Source organism: Fusarium proliferatum (assembly GCF_900067095.1).
Source record: "Fusarium proliferatum ET1 genome assembly, contig: FPRO_scaffold004, whole genome shotgun sequence".
Lineage (NCBI taxonomy): Eukaryota > Fungi > Ascomycota > Sordariomycetes > Hypocreales > Nectriaceae > Fusarium > Fusarium proliferatum.
The window spans coordinates 1,023,556-1,038,776 of record NW_022194793.1 but is presented as its reverse complement, the minus strand read 5'-3'; the positions used below and the strand labels follow the sequence as shown (position 1 = coordinate 1,038,776).

General features: G+C 49.5%; 4 protein-coding genes across 4 annotated transcripts; 1 reads left to right on the top strand and 3 right to left on the bottom strand.

Annotated features, from left to right (window-relative positions):
* Positions 1–600: 600 nt before the first annotated feature.
* On the top strand, positions 601–6,467 carry FPRO_04526 (putative regulator of reproduction DopA; the record flags this gene model as incomplete). The annotated part of the gene is made up of 6 exons (XM_031230046.1): positions 601–700; positions 759–886; positions 939–3,322; positions 3,371–3,606; positions 3,656–5,115; positions 5,166–6,467. The coding sequence occupies 6 exons, from the start codon at positions 601–603 to the stop codon at positions 6,465–6,467; spliced, it is 5,610 nt and encodes a 1,869-aa protein (XP_031080222.1).
* Positions 6,468–6,961: 494 nt separating this feature from the next.
* Positions 6,962–8,571, bottom strand: FPRO_04525 (uncharacterized protein; the record flags this gene model as incomplete). The annotated part of the gene is made up of 3 exons (XM_031230045.1): positions 6,962–7,571; positions 7,622–8,222; positions 8,400–8,571. The coding sequence occupies 3 exons, from the start codon at positions 8,569–8,571 to the stop codon at positions 6,962–6,964; spliced, it is 1,383 nt and encodes a 460-aa protein (XP_031080221.1).
* A 1,032-nt stretch (positions 8,572–9,603) lies between these two features.
* Positions 9,604–11,670, bottom strand: FPRO_04524 (uncharacterized protein; the record flags this gene model as incomplete). Its single annotated transcript, XM_031230044.1, has 1 exon — positions 9,604–11,670. One exon carries the CDS (start codon positions 11,668–11,670, stop codon positions 9,604–9,606), a length of 2,067 nt encoding a protein of 688 aa, XP_031080220.1.
* A 1,334-nt stretch (positions 11,671–13,004) lies between these two features.
* FPRO_04523 (putative transcription factor HAP3) lies at positions 13,005–14,060 on the bottom strand (the record flags this gene model as incomplete). Its single annotated transcript, XM_031230043.1, has 4 exons — positions 13,005–13,196; positions 13,360–13,487; positions 13,574–13,684; positions 13,892–14,060. The coding sequence occupies 4 exons, from the start codon at positions 14,058–14,060 to the stop codon at positions 13,005–13,007; spliced, it is 600 nt and encodes a 199-aa protein (XP_031080219.1).
* Positions 14,061–15,221: the final 1,161 nt, after the last annotated feature.

Sequence of the window (15,221 nt, the reverse complement as noted above, 5' to 3'; positions counted from 1 at the left end):
AATTTTGCCAGAATCATACGACCTGGAAATCCTCTGAAGGTATGAGGCGATGCCATTATGCCATCTTGAGAGGCCGCAAATGATCACGAAGCGATGATATCGACAAAAAAAAAGAGGAGGTCAAGAGCTTCATGGGGGGCTCTTGTGACGTTGTAAAATGGTGCCAAAATAAACTGGTCTAAAAGCTATAAAAAATAGACTAATTTTACCTAAGTCTTTTCATCACTTAGATAAGAGGTCGGGTCCTATCTTGGTAGGTAAGCTTTAGGTTCTTGCTTCCCTTTCCATAGGGGGACATGACGTGCTGTAGTTGCTACAGCCTTGCACTAGCCGGTCTAAGGCTCAGAAGCTTAAACCAATCAGAGCCCTCCACACTCACAGAGCTCCGCCAACTTCAGGGTGGCTTCAGTGGGTGCAGTTGAAGCTACCTATATGCTCCACGTAGCCATCTGATTGGGATCTGATTACGACGATACATAAACGACCCTGTAGACCACTTTTTGCGACCCTTAGCCTCTAGCGATGCCTTTTGCTGCTATCGCAACACGATAGGATACCCGATGTCCTTGATTTCACCTATAAGCGCATATTTCACTAGCCATGGCTCTTGAGCCCGGTTCCGGTCGCCGCTCAGTGTCTCCCGAGAGTTCGGGTCGAGAATCACCCATCCCACGCCAATGGAGGAACCAGCTGGGCGAAGGTGGGTGTGCGCCTTTGATACTGAGAGAAATTGGACCACTTTCTGACTCACAGCGCAGAAGATTATGCCATCAAGGATAAATCTTATCGCAAATATGCACATGGAGTTGATAGGGCACTTGTCTTGTTCGAGACAGCCTTGGAGGAATGGGCAGACTACATTTCGTTCCTGAACAAACTTCTCAAGGTATGATATATGAGGAAATTACCAAGCCGTATACGTTAATAACGGATCCCAGGCTCTCCAAGCTCGCCCCAAGTCGATCAATGCCATCCCATCCAAAGCGACTGTTGCGAAACGACTCTCACAGTGCCTCAATCCCTCCCTCCCGTCTGGCGTGCACCAAAAAGCTCTCGAACTGTATAATCTGGTATTCTCGGTCATTGGTAAAGATGGTCTATCGAGAGACCTACCTCTATATCTGCCAGGATTGGCCACAGTACTCTCCTTTGCTTCGCTGTCAGTAAGGGCACCATATCTAGATCTCCTGGAACGGCACTTCCTTGGCATCGACCCTCGATCACTTCGCCCAGCGATGAAATCTATAATACTCGCTCTGCTTCCTGGCCTTGAAGAGGAGACAAGTGAAGACTTTGACCGAACACTGCGCCTTGTGGAGAGTTTCAAGCATGCCATTAGACCCTCATATAGCGAAGGAATCACCAATCAGCATTCCTCAGGTGATGCTTTCTTTTGGCAATGTTTCTTCCTAGCATCGATAACCAGCCAGAGTCGTCGCTCTGGGGCACTTGCGTACCTGGTACGCTCTCTGCCACCCTTGGGGCCAAGGGCAACCCCTGACCCGAACAAGTCAGCGACATCGCAAAGCGATGGCGATGAAGACACTAAAAGCAAGCTCGCGGAGGTCGTTACATCCCCTGAGCCGGGGCTCTTGTTGCGTTGCTTTGCGAGTGGCCTTTCTGATGAACAGCTACTAATCCAGCGCGGCTTCTTAGACCTCCTAGTTTCTCATCTCCCGCTAAATGCTCATGTTATTCAGTCTCGAGTAAAGCCGGACGACCTTGAACTACTGCTCAAAGCGGCTGTTGGCGTAGTCACTCGGCGCGATATGAGTTTGAACAGGCGCCTTTGGGCGTGGCTGCTGGGGCCTGAACCAGCCGCTGAACATGAAGCCAGCGGCGACAATTCATCAAGCCCTCCTGCTGACCAGCATGCCTTCTTGGCTTCAAAGACCAACTATTTCGAAGAATTCGGATTGCAACCCCTGACCAAGGCTATCCTGCAAATGATTGAAAGCAATTCTCATAATACAGCTAGTGAACGCGCCAAGCCTTACAGAATATGCTTGTCTTTGATGGATCGATGGGAAATTGGCGGCTTGGTTGTCCCTGAAGTTTTTCTGCCTATTATCGAGAGCGTGCGTCGATTCAAGGATATTGCCTCAAACAAGACAGAGTTTAACGAAGTCTTGCGGAGTGCTAGCGTCTTCTTTGACGGTATCGAGAGCGGCCTCATCTACGGTGAAATTGCTGCACTTCTTGCCCAGGCTTTGGGTCCTGGGGCTCTCAGTCCACCCGAGCGCAACGACAAACTCTCCCTTGCCAACTTTATCTTGTCCAACTTCAACGTGCGGGAGGAGGAGATGGTCACAATTCATGCACCTCTGTGCTGTCTGACAGCATTGGCTATGCTCCAAGACTTCAAAGAGCGTGTTTCTGCTAAGAACCATTTGGATCCGCAAATGTTCTACCTTTCTACTCAAGCACTGAGCGTTGCCATGTCGCTCTTGGAGCTTGTTCCGGAGAGGGTCTTTCCTGTGATCAGCAACGACTCAGAGAATAGAAGCAAAAGTCTGCCGACAAACGTGGAGATTTTGAAGAAGTCACAGAGCTTTTATGTCAACGAGCAGGGTAATATTGAGGCGTCTGCCTCCCCCTTTAATGCTTTGACTATAGGACGAGCTATCATAGAAAAGGCTGCTCAATTTGTCTGCCAGGACCTAGGATCATCTGAGACTGATCTCAATGCTTGTATTCGGCTACTCGTTCTTGTAATCCACAAGATCCCAAAAACATACGAAGGCAAGGAGGTGGAACTCCTGCAACTCATGCTTGAACTTCTTGAACACCCAGATATTATGGCATTTTCGTCCTTCTCGGCTATCCTGCAACTGTCTACTCAGCTTTACTATGCTGAGAGGATCGAGACAGCACAATTATCAAGTCTGGTGCCCCTCTTGGTCCGGCATGCCTGGACTTACCTGTCAGCATCTGAGCCAAAATACCATGTCGAAGCAGTCAGAGGTTTATGGCAACTGCAGTCGGCTCTATCCACATCCAATCGTGATATTGAAGCAGCATTGTCCGGTCTTATCATCTCACAAGAGACCGCTCGTTTGGGTGCCATCGAGGCGGTTGACAAAGGTCGTGCTTTGAGTGTGCTATGGTCACATACTTTACAAGATAATGTTTCGCCTGAGCGTCGAGGTTCTAAAACCCCGACACAGGATATGAAAAGCCTCCCGCGCCTTGCGGGAGCCGACAACTACGAGATTATGCTCACACAGCCAGTATTCCTTATCCTTGATGCCCTACAAGACGATCGGACACCCTTATATATGACCGTTAAGGCGTGGCTTAACACAATGCTTGGGATTGATAGGTAAGTCTCAGTTCTGATAATTTGGAAACTACTGCTAATGAATACCAGACTCTTTTTGTTATTCATTTCCAGGTTATCCGACGTACCTTTCTTACAGACCCTAACACAGAACGACGAGAAACCCAATCAAGATCAATTGTCATTCTCCGAGGACGCGGATCTGGATCTTTCTCTTTACTACCTCAGAACACTTTCAAATATATTGACGTGCGCTGGAGATATTTCATGGACTGTGCTGTCATCCAAGCATGTTTCTTTTCATGGTCAGCATATGCAAATCAGTTGTAAGTCACCCATTTATACATGTACAACTTGAAATTGACCGGATGAAAGCTGGAGGCGAAGAAAATGAGATGACATTGCAAGAGTTCTTTATTCGCGTATGCATGAGGTGCATAACGGCCAACTCCCCTGACAATGCTACCAAGGAGTTTGTAGATCGTGTCAACCAACTCTACAGATACGCACTCAGCCTTCTGCATAAGTTTCTCCTCAGTCCTTTTGCCGCCTCCTTATTAGCTCAGCGCCTTGAAAATGTACTCATCGATCGACTCGAAAAGTCTCTTCAAGGCTCAGATGGATATGTGCAGGTTCTTTTGCTTGATGTTGTTTATGATACACTCAAGCTTAGAGATATCGGCCCGGCTGACGTTCCAACTTCCCCTATATCTGAAAGACGGCCATCTTCGTTCGACCCAAGGGGAAGCCGACCATCACTTTCAGTGCCAGAGGCCCGGATAATCTCGCCACCGCCACCTCAACTTCTCCAGTGCCTGCAAGATGGTCTCAGCTCACCCAGTAGCCGCCCGGTCCTCGACAGCTGGGTTGCTTTCGTGTCCGAGTGCTTGCCGCTATACTCCGATTCTATCTTCCAGGTACTCATTCCCTTAGTTGAGACACTTTGCAGAGAAATCGGTATAACCTTCACCAACTTACGAGAAACCTTCTCCTCTAATGCCCTATCTCCTGGTAGCGAGAAATCGTCGCCTGAGTCTACCCTCATTTTTCTCCTCAATGGCCTCGAGCAAGTTCTGGCACGGGCACATCAACAGCTCCTGAGCGAGGAAGCGAGGACACAGGTGGTAAAGAGCCCGGATCAGCCGCAGTCTCTCTTCGGAAGCATGGTGTCAAACGTGTGGCAATCAGATACCCCCCAGTCTCGCAGTGCTACAGCAAATGACCGACTGACAGTCCATCTGGCGTTCCAGGATGCTGTCCGTATCTGTTACAAGATTTGGACATGGGGTCAAGGCAATGACTCAAGCAAGCAAGATCAAGGCTCCTTTGGGTCATTCACTTATACATCCTTGCGGATGCGTAATCGTGCTAGGAGATTACTTGAACATCTCTTCGCTGCAGAGAATCTCCAGTGCCTGGAGACAGTCATTGCTCTATGGAAACAATCAACTGAAGGCGTTGAGTCGACCCAGGTCTTCAATATGCTTTCTGCGTTGGAGGCATGCCGGCCTAAGCACTGCATGCCTGCATTGTTCAATGCTATCTACCGGAGGACTAGTGCCGGTGCCGTTGAGACTGCATCTAAGTCCACGATGACAATATCTCTCCAAGACACCGATCTTGTCTGGTTCCTTGTGGAATATACAAGGACACTGGATGATGATGCCATGGACGAGATATGGCAGGATTGCATGGCCTTTCTCAAAGACCTTCTCACGAATCCATTCCCACATAGACAAACATTGCCAAACCTCCTGGGATTTGCTGCTCTTTTGGGCGAGAAAGTTGACAACACCAACTTTGGAGAACAGAAAAGGATGAGAAAGGAGCTAGGGGTATGTTATATCCTCATTCTTAACCTGCGCGTTTGCTAACATCGTTATAGGACACTTTTATCCGTCTTCTTGCTGCTCTTTTCACTACAAGACCTGTGGCGTTCACAGACTCAACAACATCGGGCGGTGGTATTCCTAAATCCGACTCTGGGAACTCCCTGAACGGAGCCAGCGAAGGGCCAGATGACATTATCTCTATATTGGCCTCCATCGTTCCAAAACTGACAAAAATCTTGGTCGAACCTGACAGAGTCCTCGCTGCCGCAGCCACTATCTCTACTAATGTTATCGGACCAGCCCTAAGGGCCAAAGGATTCCCTGACATAGTATCGAAGAACACGATGTATCTTCTACACGAATTATCACGAGTCCACAATAACCAGAAGAATTGGAAGAAGGATGTCGGTGATGCTTTTAATGACCCCAAGTTCTTTGGCATGGATCTTGATTTGGCCAAGGAAGACTGGCTGCCGTTGTTAAGACAGTGGACTCTCACTGACAAGGAGAAGATGCCAGAGATCGTGGGTCGTATTAATGCCCCTTCTACGGCCGGCATCGTGTTTGGCGTTGGAGCAACTTCAGCTCGCCTCGAAGCTGATCGCAAGACGCAACTCAACCTCCGGAGAATTGCCACATTGATTCTTGCGGGCTCTGAAGACGCATTCGTTTCGGATCTGTCGGAGATATTTAGCAAACTGGCCGAGCTTTTGAGCGCGTCGTCAACATCCTCCCCATCATCAACGACAAGAGCGGATATCTACATGGTATTCCGTGCACTGGCTTTGAGAACTAGTGCTATCCATTTAGGCATGCTATGGCCAGTTGTCAACGCCGAGATTCATGCAGCAATATCTTCTGTTGCTGCGCCCGACAACAGCACTGCTTCTGACACTTACACCAACGCTTCGCTTTTGCAGGCCTGCAAGCTTTTAGATCTTTTGATCTGTGTGGCACCGGATGATTTCCAGCTTCATGAATGGCTCTTCATCACTGACACTATCGATGCCGTGTATCGGCCATCCACCTATCAACCTGTAGCCCTTGTCGACGAGCTATCGGACGAGCTCGGAGCTTCCGTCAATAGCTCGGGCTTCCAATCCTCTTCCGTCGTCAACCCAGTGGCACATGGCTCATCTCGACGACCCCTTATCGGACCAGGTGGCATTAATGATGATGTCAGCCTTGATAGAAAGGATGAGCTGGTGGCGAAGGTACTCCGGCCCTTCTTTGGACAGCTTAGCATCTTTGCCTTCGAGTCTACTTACGCAATGGGCCGACTTGATCGAGATGCCTGTATTTCAAGCTTATTGAAGGATATTTTTGATGAGAGGAGTATAGTTAGGGCATTGTAGAGGTGACAACTCATGTATAACAGCGGGGAGATGGATTTCACAGAGTGGATATTCTCTCACTAGCGACCTATCTGTTGAAGAAAAAAAAACCAAGATCCAAAAAGAGAGTTAAACTGTCCTAAACATATGTAAGTAGGTTCAAAACCTGTCAAGCCTTGACGGCCACTGCAAAGTGATATCTCGTGAAACCTGACCCCGCCCCGGGGAGCAGAAAAATATAAGACCTAAGAAGAGTATGCCAGAATAAACTCAGTAAAGAGTCCCCTAAGCTCAGGCTAGGTTGCCCAAGTCTTTTCATCACTTAGGATAAAGGTCTCAAAGTTTTCTTGCCTTACCCCTGCCCCGAGATCATCTAGACCTACAACAAGATATCTCGATAATGAGCCTTGAAGTGCTCCGCTTCATCTCCGTTCAGCCGTTTGAAAAGGAGAAAACCAGAAAAATAAAAGCACCGGACCCAACACAAAAGCTTCATCCTCTGGCTGCGGAACACCTCAGCTCTGAGCATATCCCACAAAGCCTAGTTGGTTCGTGAGAAGGTTAGCCTGGAAATTCCTCATGCGAGAAATATCGCAAACACTACCCAGGTGTGGATCAATAATCGCGGCGCCAGCCATGGCTTCTTCAAGAGTGCCCCCGTACACCCTCGCAACAACACTCTCGAAAGCATCTTTCTCCATGACAGCCCCGAACTCCAGACACTTCGATACGCCAACAAGTTCCGTGCCTAGTAAGTCTAGTCTTTCTAGCAGGAGACTCTTGTCGAAACGTGACGCTAGCTCAAACCAGGCTTGTACAGGCGTGATCTCCAAGTCGCCGGGGTTGAGACTCTGTGCTAGGCCATAAAGGGAGGATAATGATATTCGGGGCGATGGCCACTCCAGATGCACGGGAGGTACGTAAGGATCCAGGCCGAGAGAACGACGGTTGTGGCAAGATGATGCTGAAGAGACTTGCTTGCGGTCACCAAATACATCCAAAGGTGCATTGGCCATACAGAGTGAGGACGCCATGAGGCAGTGGCCTTTTGGTTCGTCGTTGGAGAGGTGAGAGTGAGATGGAAAATCGCCAACAAAGAAGTGATCCCAGCAGATATGTTCAAGTCTGTGAAACGTCAGCGAGGCCATCACAAAATTCACGATTTATGAACTTACGAGAGGATAAAGTTGACAGCCTTTTGCTCCTCATCAGGAGTCAGGTTGAGATCGGGTAAGGGCGGTGGCGAACTCGTAGCGTTGCTGCTCGATTCGTTTGATCGGATACTGAAAGCTGGCGTCTCCATAGATTCATCCTTCTTGAGAGTAACAATAATGTCGTCGACGTTGATGTCGGCAAATATCTCTCCGCCATCTTGGTCATATTCTTGTTGAAAAGTAGGATCCTCGACCCTCAACTTGACGCCCATGGTGTCATCGACCCAAGCATCATTGTCGCCAGCAACCACCTCCTTCGTGAGACGGGGACGTATAGAGCAGGTACCAGACTTGCATCTTGGGATAGTGATGCCTTTATTCGTTAGTAGTTCTTTGATAGAGTCATTGTCCTTCTTGAGTTGTTCAGACTCAAATTCCGTCAAGGCGATAAGTTCACGGAAGTGAGTGATGTCGAGCTCGAGTTGCTTCTGATATTCTGCTTTGCGTTGGCGATGCTGGATCTGGGCCCGTCTAACCTGGGTCCGGCGCAGCTTTGCTTTCTCAGTTGCAGTAAGAGACTTGCGAGATTTCTGGGGTGAAGTTTCACTACTGTTTTCGGGTGCTGGGGGTGTGGTTAGTGGTGTCTATCTTGGTGATATGTGAGATGTCTTGCACGATTGTCTGAGATTTCAGGTCGAAGAGTGGCCAGTCACTGAACCGGACCTTTACGGAATCAAGCGGACGAAAGATATCGACTGAAATCACGCATAAAGACAACGAGGGTACGCTCTATACTTACACTCGCTGCTCATCCCAACACTGCCTCTACTCTTCCTCCCCCTCCGCTGGGGCGTGGCACAGTCAGGGCCTTCACATGGCGTTCCAGCGACCTTTTGCTTAGTCTTTTTGAGAAACTCGGTAAAAGAAGGTCTCTCGTCTGCTGTAGCTGTAGCTGTAGCTGTATTCGCCATGACGCGATAAGATGGCAATTTGCTGCTGGAGGCTTTTGCATGTAAGTTCGAGAATGAGCCCACTTTAATGACTGAGTCTCAAAGTTTGAGTGGGTTTCGAAGTGTTACGTTGGGGTGGGATGGGTTAAGTAAGCGCGGGCGGATTAAATCTTGAAGCGGAATATGCCCCGTGCGAGTTCGGTAGATGGAATAGAAGGAAGAAAAGACAAGAATAGAAACTAAAAATAGCCTGACATAAAACCGCCGTCAGAGCAGAGAAGAAGAGGAGTTTTGTATGAGAAGAGAGAGGGAAGAGAGAGAGAGAGAGAGAAGATCTAAATACATTACTTATGACAAGAGAATATGCAAGTCAGAAAAAAAAAGTCCTGTCGTCGAGTCACGAGCTGAATCGGGGGTTTTCTGCCCACCTATTCCGAGACAGCTTTCGGCTCCAAGTTTCCCCATGCATTCGAGCTGTCAGAAGACTTACAAAGTACCTAGATATCAAGACCTTCCATTAAGAAATTAAACTGATCACAGAGTAAGCCAACTTCATTATAGATTGCCCTAACCTAAGATATCACTACTAACTACCTCATCTAAGCCTTTTTGTCTCTTAAGACTCTAGGCCAAAAAGTTTCTGCCGCCCCTAGATCTATCTAGGTCATATACTTGGCACTCTGATCTGTATGAGAAATGAAGGGCCCCTTTTATGACCTCGCTGACGATTTCTCCTACGTCACAGATGCTCTCATCTTTTCCGCGGAGATGGTACAATTAATAGTCATGCACAATGATTACAAACGCAAATGAATGGTGACACAAAACTGTAAAGGCAAACTTTTCCTTTTCTGCTCACTGTCTAGAAGAGTGTATGCGCATCCCATAACTCGCTCTCATTTCATGCCAACTTTCGAGATCGTTTCACATCCGAGCCCTCGGGTATAGAACCAAGCCTTTGTAAATCAAACAAATCCTCCCCAACGCCTTGCTGTGTTTTATAAACCACAAATCGCAAACCATGCTTCCGTCGTAAATGACTATGCCACGACTCTAGTCATAATCTTCACCATCGCTATCCGTCGCTGTACCCTCCTCAATCTCGTCGTCATCAAGGTCGTCATCAATATCATCATCGCTGTCGTCCTCGTCCTCGGCGTTTAGCCCTTGCACCGCCTTCCAATGCACGTAGTCGTTCTCGAGCCACCTTTTACTAACCGGCAGCTGATAGGGATCGAATGGGAAATAAGGGTCCAGCTGATGGAAGCTCTCATCTTGTGTCTCATAACCAGCATCTCGAAGGGCCCCTCCTGTCGAGTAGGTGGCCGTGAGATATTGCGTCAAGCGAACTCGTTTGTTGCTCTCCACCAACGGATAGACGTACATAAAGTTGAGACGATGTGAGATCTTGGCGAATTCCTCGACGATTACGGGCGCACAGACCTTGAGAGGGTTGAGTTTGCTGAAGATCTGCACGGAAAGATCTTTTCTGCATGTTCCCATCCACTCCATCTCCTGACCAATGTATGAAGCTGGATCCTCGGGGTCCACAAACTCTGGAGTCGATACGATTAGGTCCTGCCAGCGGAAGCAGAATATGTAGAGTGTGGCCTGAACGAGGCTGTAGTATGGCGTGAATCGCATCAGGTCTGGTCCCCGGCATAGGGGTTCGTATTTCTTCCGGTACTGGTCCAAGTGATGCAAAAGAAGTCCAAAGATACTTCGAATCAGGCCGCTTGGTAGATGGGCGCCACGAGCCACGAAGCTGGCTAGATACGCTGCGGCAGATTGCTTGAGGACATTGGGCGTGTTGCCTTGGAACGCAGTGGCAATAAGCTGGCCGCAGAATGCGTCTGTGAGGCGCTCATGCATCTGAGCAAAATGAAAAATGAGGAATTGCGTGTGTCGAGACTTGTATGTGGGCAGCACCAGCTGTTCAAACTCGCGTAACAGGACAGTAAACATGTCGAATGCCGTGTCCGATCCAGGGTTGGTAAAGTGAGGAGTGTAGACGCTGAACAGTGTGTCCATCATGGCATCCATCTTTTCGACACTTCCCTTGATCGACTTGATTCTGGCGACATTTTCGTCGAAATCGGGGTCGTCGCTATGGACCGATTCCGCATCGCTCTCGTCGTCCGAATCGTCGTCGTTCTCCCACTCGTCTCCCTCTGAGTGTTCGCGCAGCGCGTACATGACGGCAGCAGTTACATCATCGTCGAGATCTTCCAGATCGGTTTGCATCTGAGAGTCGATCTGAACAACTCGTTTCAGGATAATGTCAAAAACTTCGTCACGCGAATCGGGCACATAGTCCTTGATACGAAGAAGGTTGTCGACATACGCCATGTGTACACGCATGGACTCGTTATGGAAAGGCAACTTGCTCACGAGGAGTTCCTCGAGCACTGAAATTGCGGAAGGAAACATCTGGAGCAAGTACTGCAGGGTGCTGTGCAGTCGCTTGCGCATGGTCTCGCGGCTGACCTCAGGAAAATCCGGGACACTCCACACTGAAGATCGACTGTCGCAGAACTTCCCCACCATCATCGCCAGAACTGGTGATAGGTAAGAACCTTGGGCGCTGACCAGGGCCGCCAGGAAATGAGTGAACACTTTCACAAAGGCATCGTCTCGTCCAAGCCAGGAGCAATTCAGAACAGTATGGACAAGACCATTACAGAGCCTGTTTTTGAGAATGGGGACACATCCAGTAAGAGCCACCACGTAAACCTGGAGTTCGTGGGGTTTCAGGGTATCATCTTCCTCTCCAACGACGGGTGGTAGGTACCGCTGTTTATCGCTCGCGAAGAGTTCCTTCAATGTGTCGTATTGGCTGTCGTTACCTCTCAGGTGCTCTTCAAGGGCAGTCCTGACTTCGAGCTTCACCTCATCCATGGTCCGTCGTCCGACTTCGTACGTCACGTTTCGGGTCTCGTCTATCAAGATTTTGCGGCGTTTCGTGGGGCTCTCGGGTGCTTCGACGGGGTCGCTTAGTCCAGCATACTCGGCCTTTCTCCTCCCCAAGACGGATGCAGGTTTGAGGATGGAGCGGACAGGCGTGGAGCTCCTTGGAACAGGACCAGAGAAATTCCTGGTCGTGGGTGTAAATGGTCTCATTGATGTAGGCCCTACCGAATGTTTGACGATGTCTCGCTTCGTTGTGCGCTGTCGCCCGATGGAGAGGAGTATGGTTGACTCGAAGTGATGGTGGCGTCTCTCAGGCAACAACAGTGGGAGGCGGGAGGGAGGGGTGCTTCGGATGGGCAATCAAGGTATAATCATGGGCTGAAGAGTGTGTTGAAATTTTGACCGTAAAGAATCAGCAGTCATAATAAGTATGTCTCAACAGCACAAGTGCCGGAAGATGGAGAGCTCGGTTTTCTTTTGCTGCCTTGTAGAAACGATGATGAAGAAATCTCGAGGATCAATTGTTAAGCGCTGGTGGCCATTGGAACTTTTTTTCCAATTTCTGTCGGGTACCCGATTTTTCGACGATTTTTGGTGGAGACCACACGTGCCTCATGCTCTTCCTAATCAGGAAAGGTGGTGTATCTTCTACGTTATTCTACTTTTGTTTTAGTGATTGCGTCACACTGGATATTGAAGTGAACCTCACTTCATGCATTGCAGCTTTTGTTCTTATTGCCTGCGTCGACAACGATTTATCAAGTTCCCATTGACATTAGTTATTGACCCTTTCATAACTTCGAGAAACCCGCTAAGCTTCGCTCGTGATCATAACGCCTTAAATAAATGGTTCTTTCTCGACTTATGAGAAAACGCCATCCAGGGAACTGCCGTTTTGCATTCAAAGCTTGTGCCATCACCACACTGCAAAACATCAACAAGAGGTGTAGTCTCAAAATACTTGGATGCATAGTGAAAAAAAAAACAGACTGTGGGTGTTAATATATCTGAAAACTACTGGCCCAAAACTCCTTGCCTCTGGACTCAATGCATATCCGTTAGTCTGCATCTCAAAGACCCTTTCTGACTATCGTGATTATTAACACTAATCATTTTGGGACTGCTCCCACGCTTGCAGGCAAGTACCAGACGCAAATCGCACCTCTATCTCTGAACACAAACCCAGTCATATCTCCCATTCATGCTCCCTACCCTTCCCTACAGTACCGTCCTCAACACCACCTCATACGATGTAAGTCTGCCATCGTTCCTGAAGTCCACGTACATATCCTGGAGGAAAGCTTATTGTGACCAAAAATACACTTCCGTTACAGTGCGGCGTTTGAGATGCTTGGATGGCTGTCGATATCGTTCACCGGGCTAATACTCGCAACCGATATGATGAACCTGTGCTGTTCAGGGGGGATATGCTGCCGCTGGTTAGAGGAACCATTCGAGTGGACGTTGGTACGATCGCTGTTGGGACCAGGGAGTGGGTTGTTGGGGCCATCCTTCGTCGTCCGCTCCTCACTGCAGGCGGCGTTTTAGTAGCCCTCACCAGCGTTGCCATTGTGGCCAGGTTGTGAGGCATAAATGTAGTTGGGATCACCCCCAGCCTCGACGCCGTTTCCGTCCTGTCCAAACTCACCCACGGCACTAGGCTCTGTTTTGGCATCGTTCATCCATTGTGGATTACTATCGATCCCTACTCGATCGCGGTTCGACTGATTCTGTTGCTGTTGGTGATTCGCGTTAGCAACTGAATGATAGAAGTATCCCTCAAACACTTCTCTTGCTACTCGGTATAGGCTCCTCCAGCGACAAAGCTTACAAGGAGCATACCTGCAAGTCATTCACTCAACAGATCCAGGGTCCCTGCTGGTAGAGTACTTGACTTACCTCTCTGTACTTGCTGAGATAAACTTTCAGCGCTTCCGCGTAGTTCTCGAAACCGAGAGACGTCATGGCGAAAAGAATGTCTTCGCCATTCACGGTCTTGCGTTTCTCTTGCTGACATTTCTCCGACGCTGTGCAAGTCAGCATGCTGCAAATCCAAGACATGACTCGCATTTTCAAGTGCCAGTCTTAGTAAGGCTGTGAATCCATAACTCACCCTCGCTTGTGATGAAAGAGATAAATTCGCTGACACACTCTTGCATACACTCCTTGGCCTCTTTCGCGATCTTTGCGTTTTCAGGCAGTGCATTTTTCATGATACGAGCAACTGGAGCAAAGTTTCGAATGTTAGCATCAAGCTCATCAGCTCTGTCGGCCTTGGAAGCGCGAGGCGCTTTAGGTGATTTGGAGGACGAATCGCAAGACATGAGAGGGATCCAGATATGCACGGCTGGGCGGGCTGAGGCGTCAAACAGCTCGCGCAGAAAGGGACGAACAAATCATATCAGGATGCCTCTGTAGATAGATAACATACCATTGGCTATGGGCAACCATCGATCCTGTTCCTTTACACCCTCATACTCGTAGCCCGCTGAGTTTGCGGCTTGTGGGTCTTGTTGCTCGTTCATTTGTGCTTCGTCGTCGGGTGACGGTGCACCATGGTCAACCTCCTTTGGAGCAGCGGATTGGGGGGAATCCGACATATTTGGCTACCTGCAGCGGCTGCTAGCGTCTCTTGTCAAAGGGGATTTCGGGCTCGCACAGCTGGACCTTGCGATGATGTGTCCCCTGGCCACGTCGCAGATGGTAGGGCTTGCAAGCGTCAGGGTGTGCGAGAGAGGAAGAGGGGTCTTGGATCCGCGGTGCTGTGCAAAGTCAACCAAAGAGTACTGTACCGATGAGGGTTCCTCTTCACTAATGCAGGTGGTCCCTGGCCCGGGATCTTGGGGCTATGACGCTGTTTTTGGGGGCGTGTGCCTGTGAGGCAAGGAGTGGTTGATGTGGATGTCTATTGTCAAGACAAGGAGAGGTGAGGTAAGGGTAAGGTTACCAAGATACAGGACACGGAGCGGAGCAGGCACCGGAGGGGGGGTGGGCGACCATGACTTCGAGGTCCGTCCGGTAGAGAATTAAGGGCATGCATGGTATGGGAGGAGGACAGGAAGGGGCTTTGATTCAAAGACATATTGGTACGTACAGTCTGGGAAATACAGATCAAACTGAGGTAGACAAGTCGCGCGAGCTTCGAGCTGTTCCGTAACAGGCTTAAGCTGGCTGATAGATACAAATCAAGAGCAGAGGCCGACGCGCGCGAGACAAAGCTGTAGCACACGCGTTGGAAGCTCAAAGGATACGCGCAGGACGGCAGGGCGCAGGTCAACGGCGATGGCGATGGCGATGGCGATACACCTCAGTAGGTAGTGATGTTGCCCGGAAGCGTCTCAGAATCGACGGGACGGAGCGGCGTAGATTCGGGTCGCGGTTTAGCTGGAGACCAACGGCGAATTGCACGGGAGTGCGAAGGTTCTACCGGGTACGGAGCTTGAACAATGTGTTACACGAGGATAGCAAGCGTCTCGTTCGCCAATGTCAGCTCTAATACGCCGCCGGGGTTCTACCAAATCGCGTCAGATCCAGATTCAGAGGGAATAATCAATAATAGCTCGGGAGGCCAAAGAGGACCAGGACAGGCCGGGACTGGGGCGTGTGTAGATTCGATGACTGATTGATGATGGAGCGCGATGGGGTTCGCCAGCAGGGGAAAGCAAAGAGCTCAGTGGCGATGGAGGCGAGGCTAGAGTGAGTGAGAGTGCGAGGAGCAGCGCGAGCGAGAGGGTGTCTGAGTTGTTCGCTTGTGGTCGCAG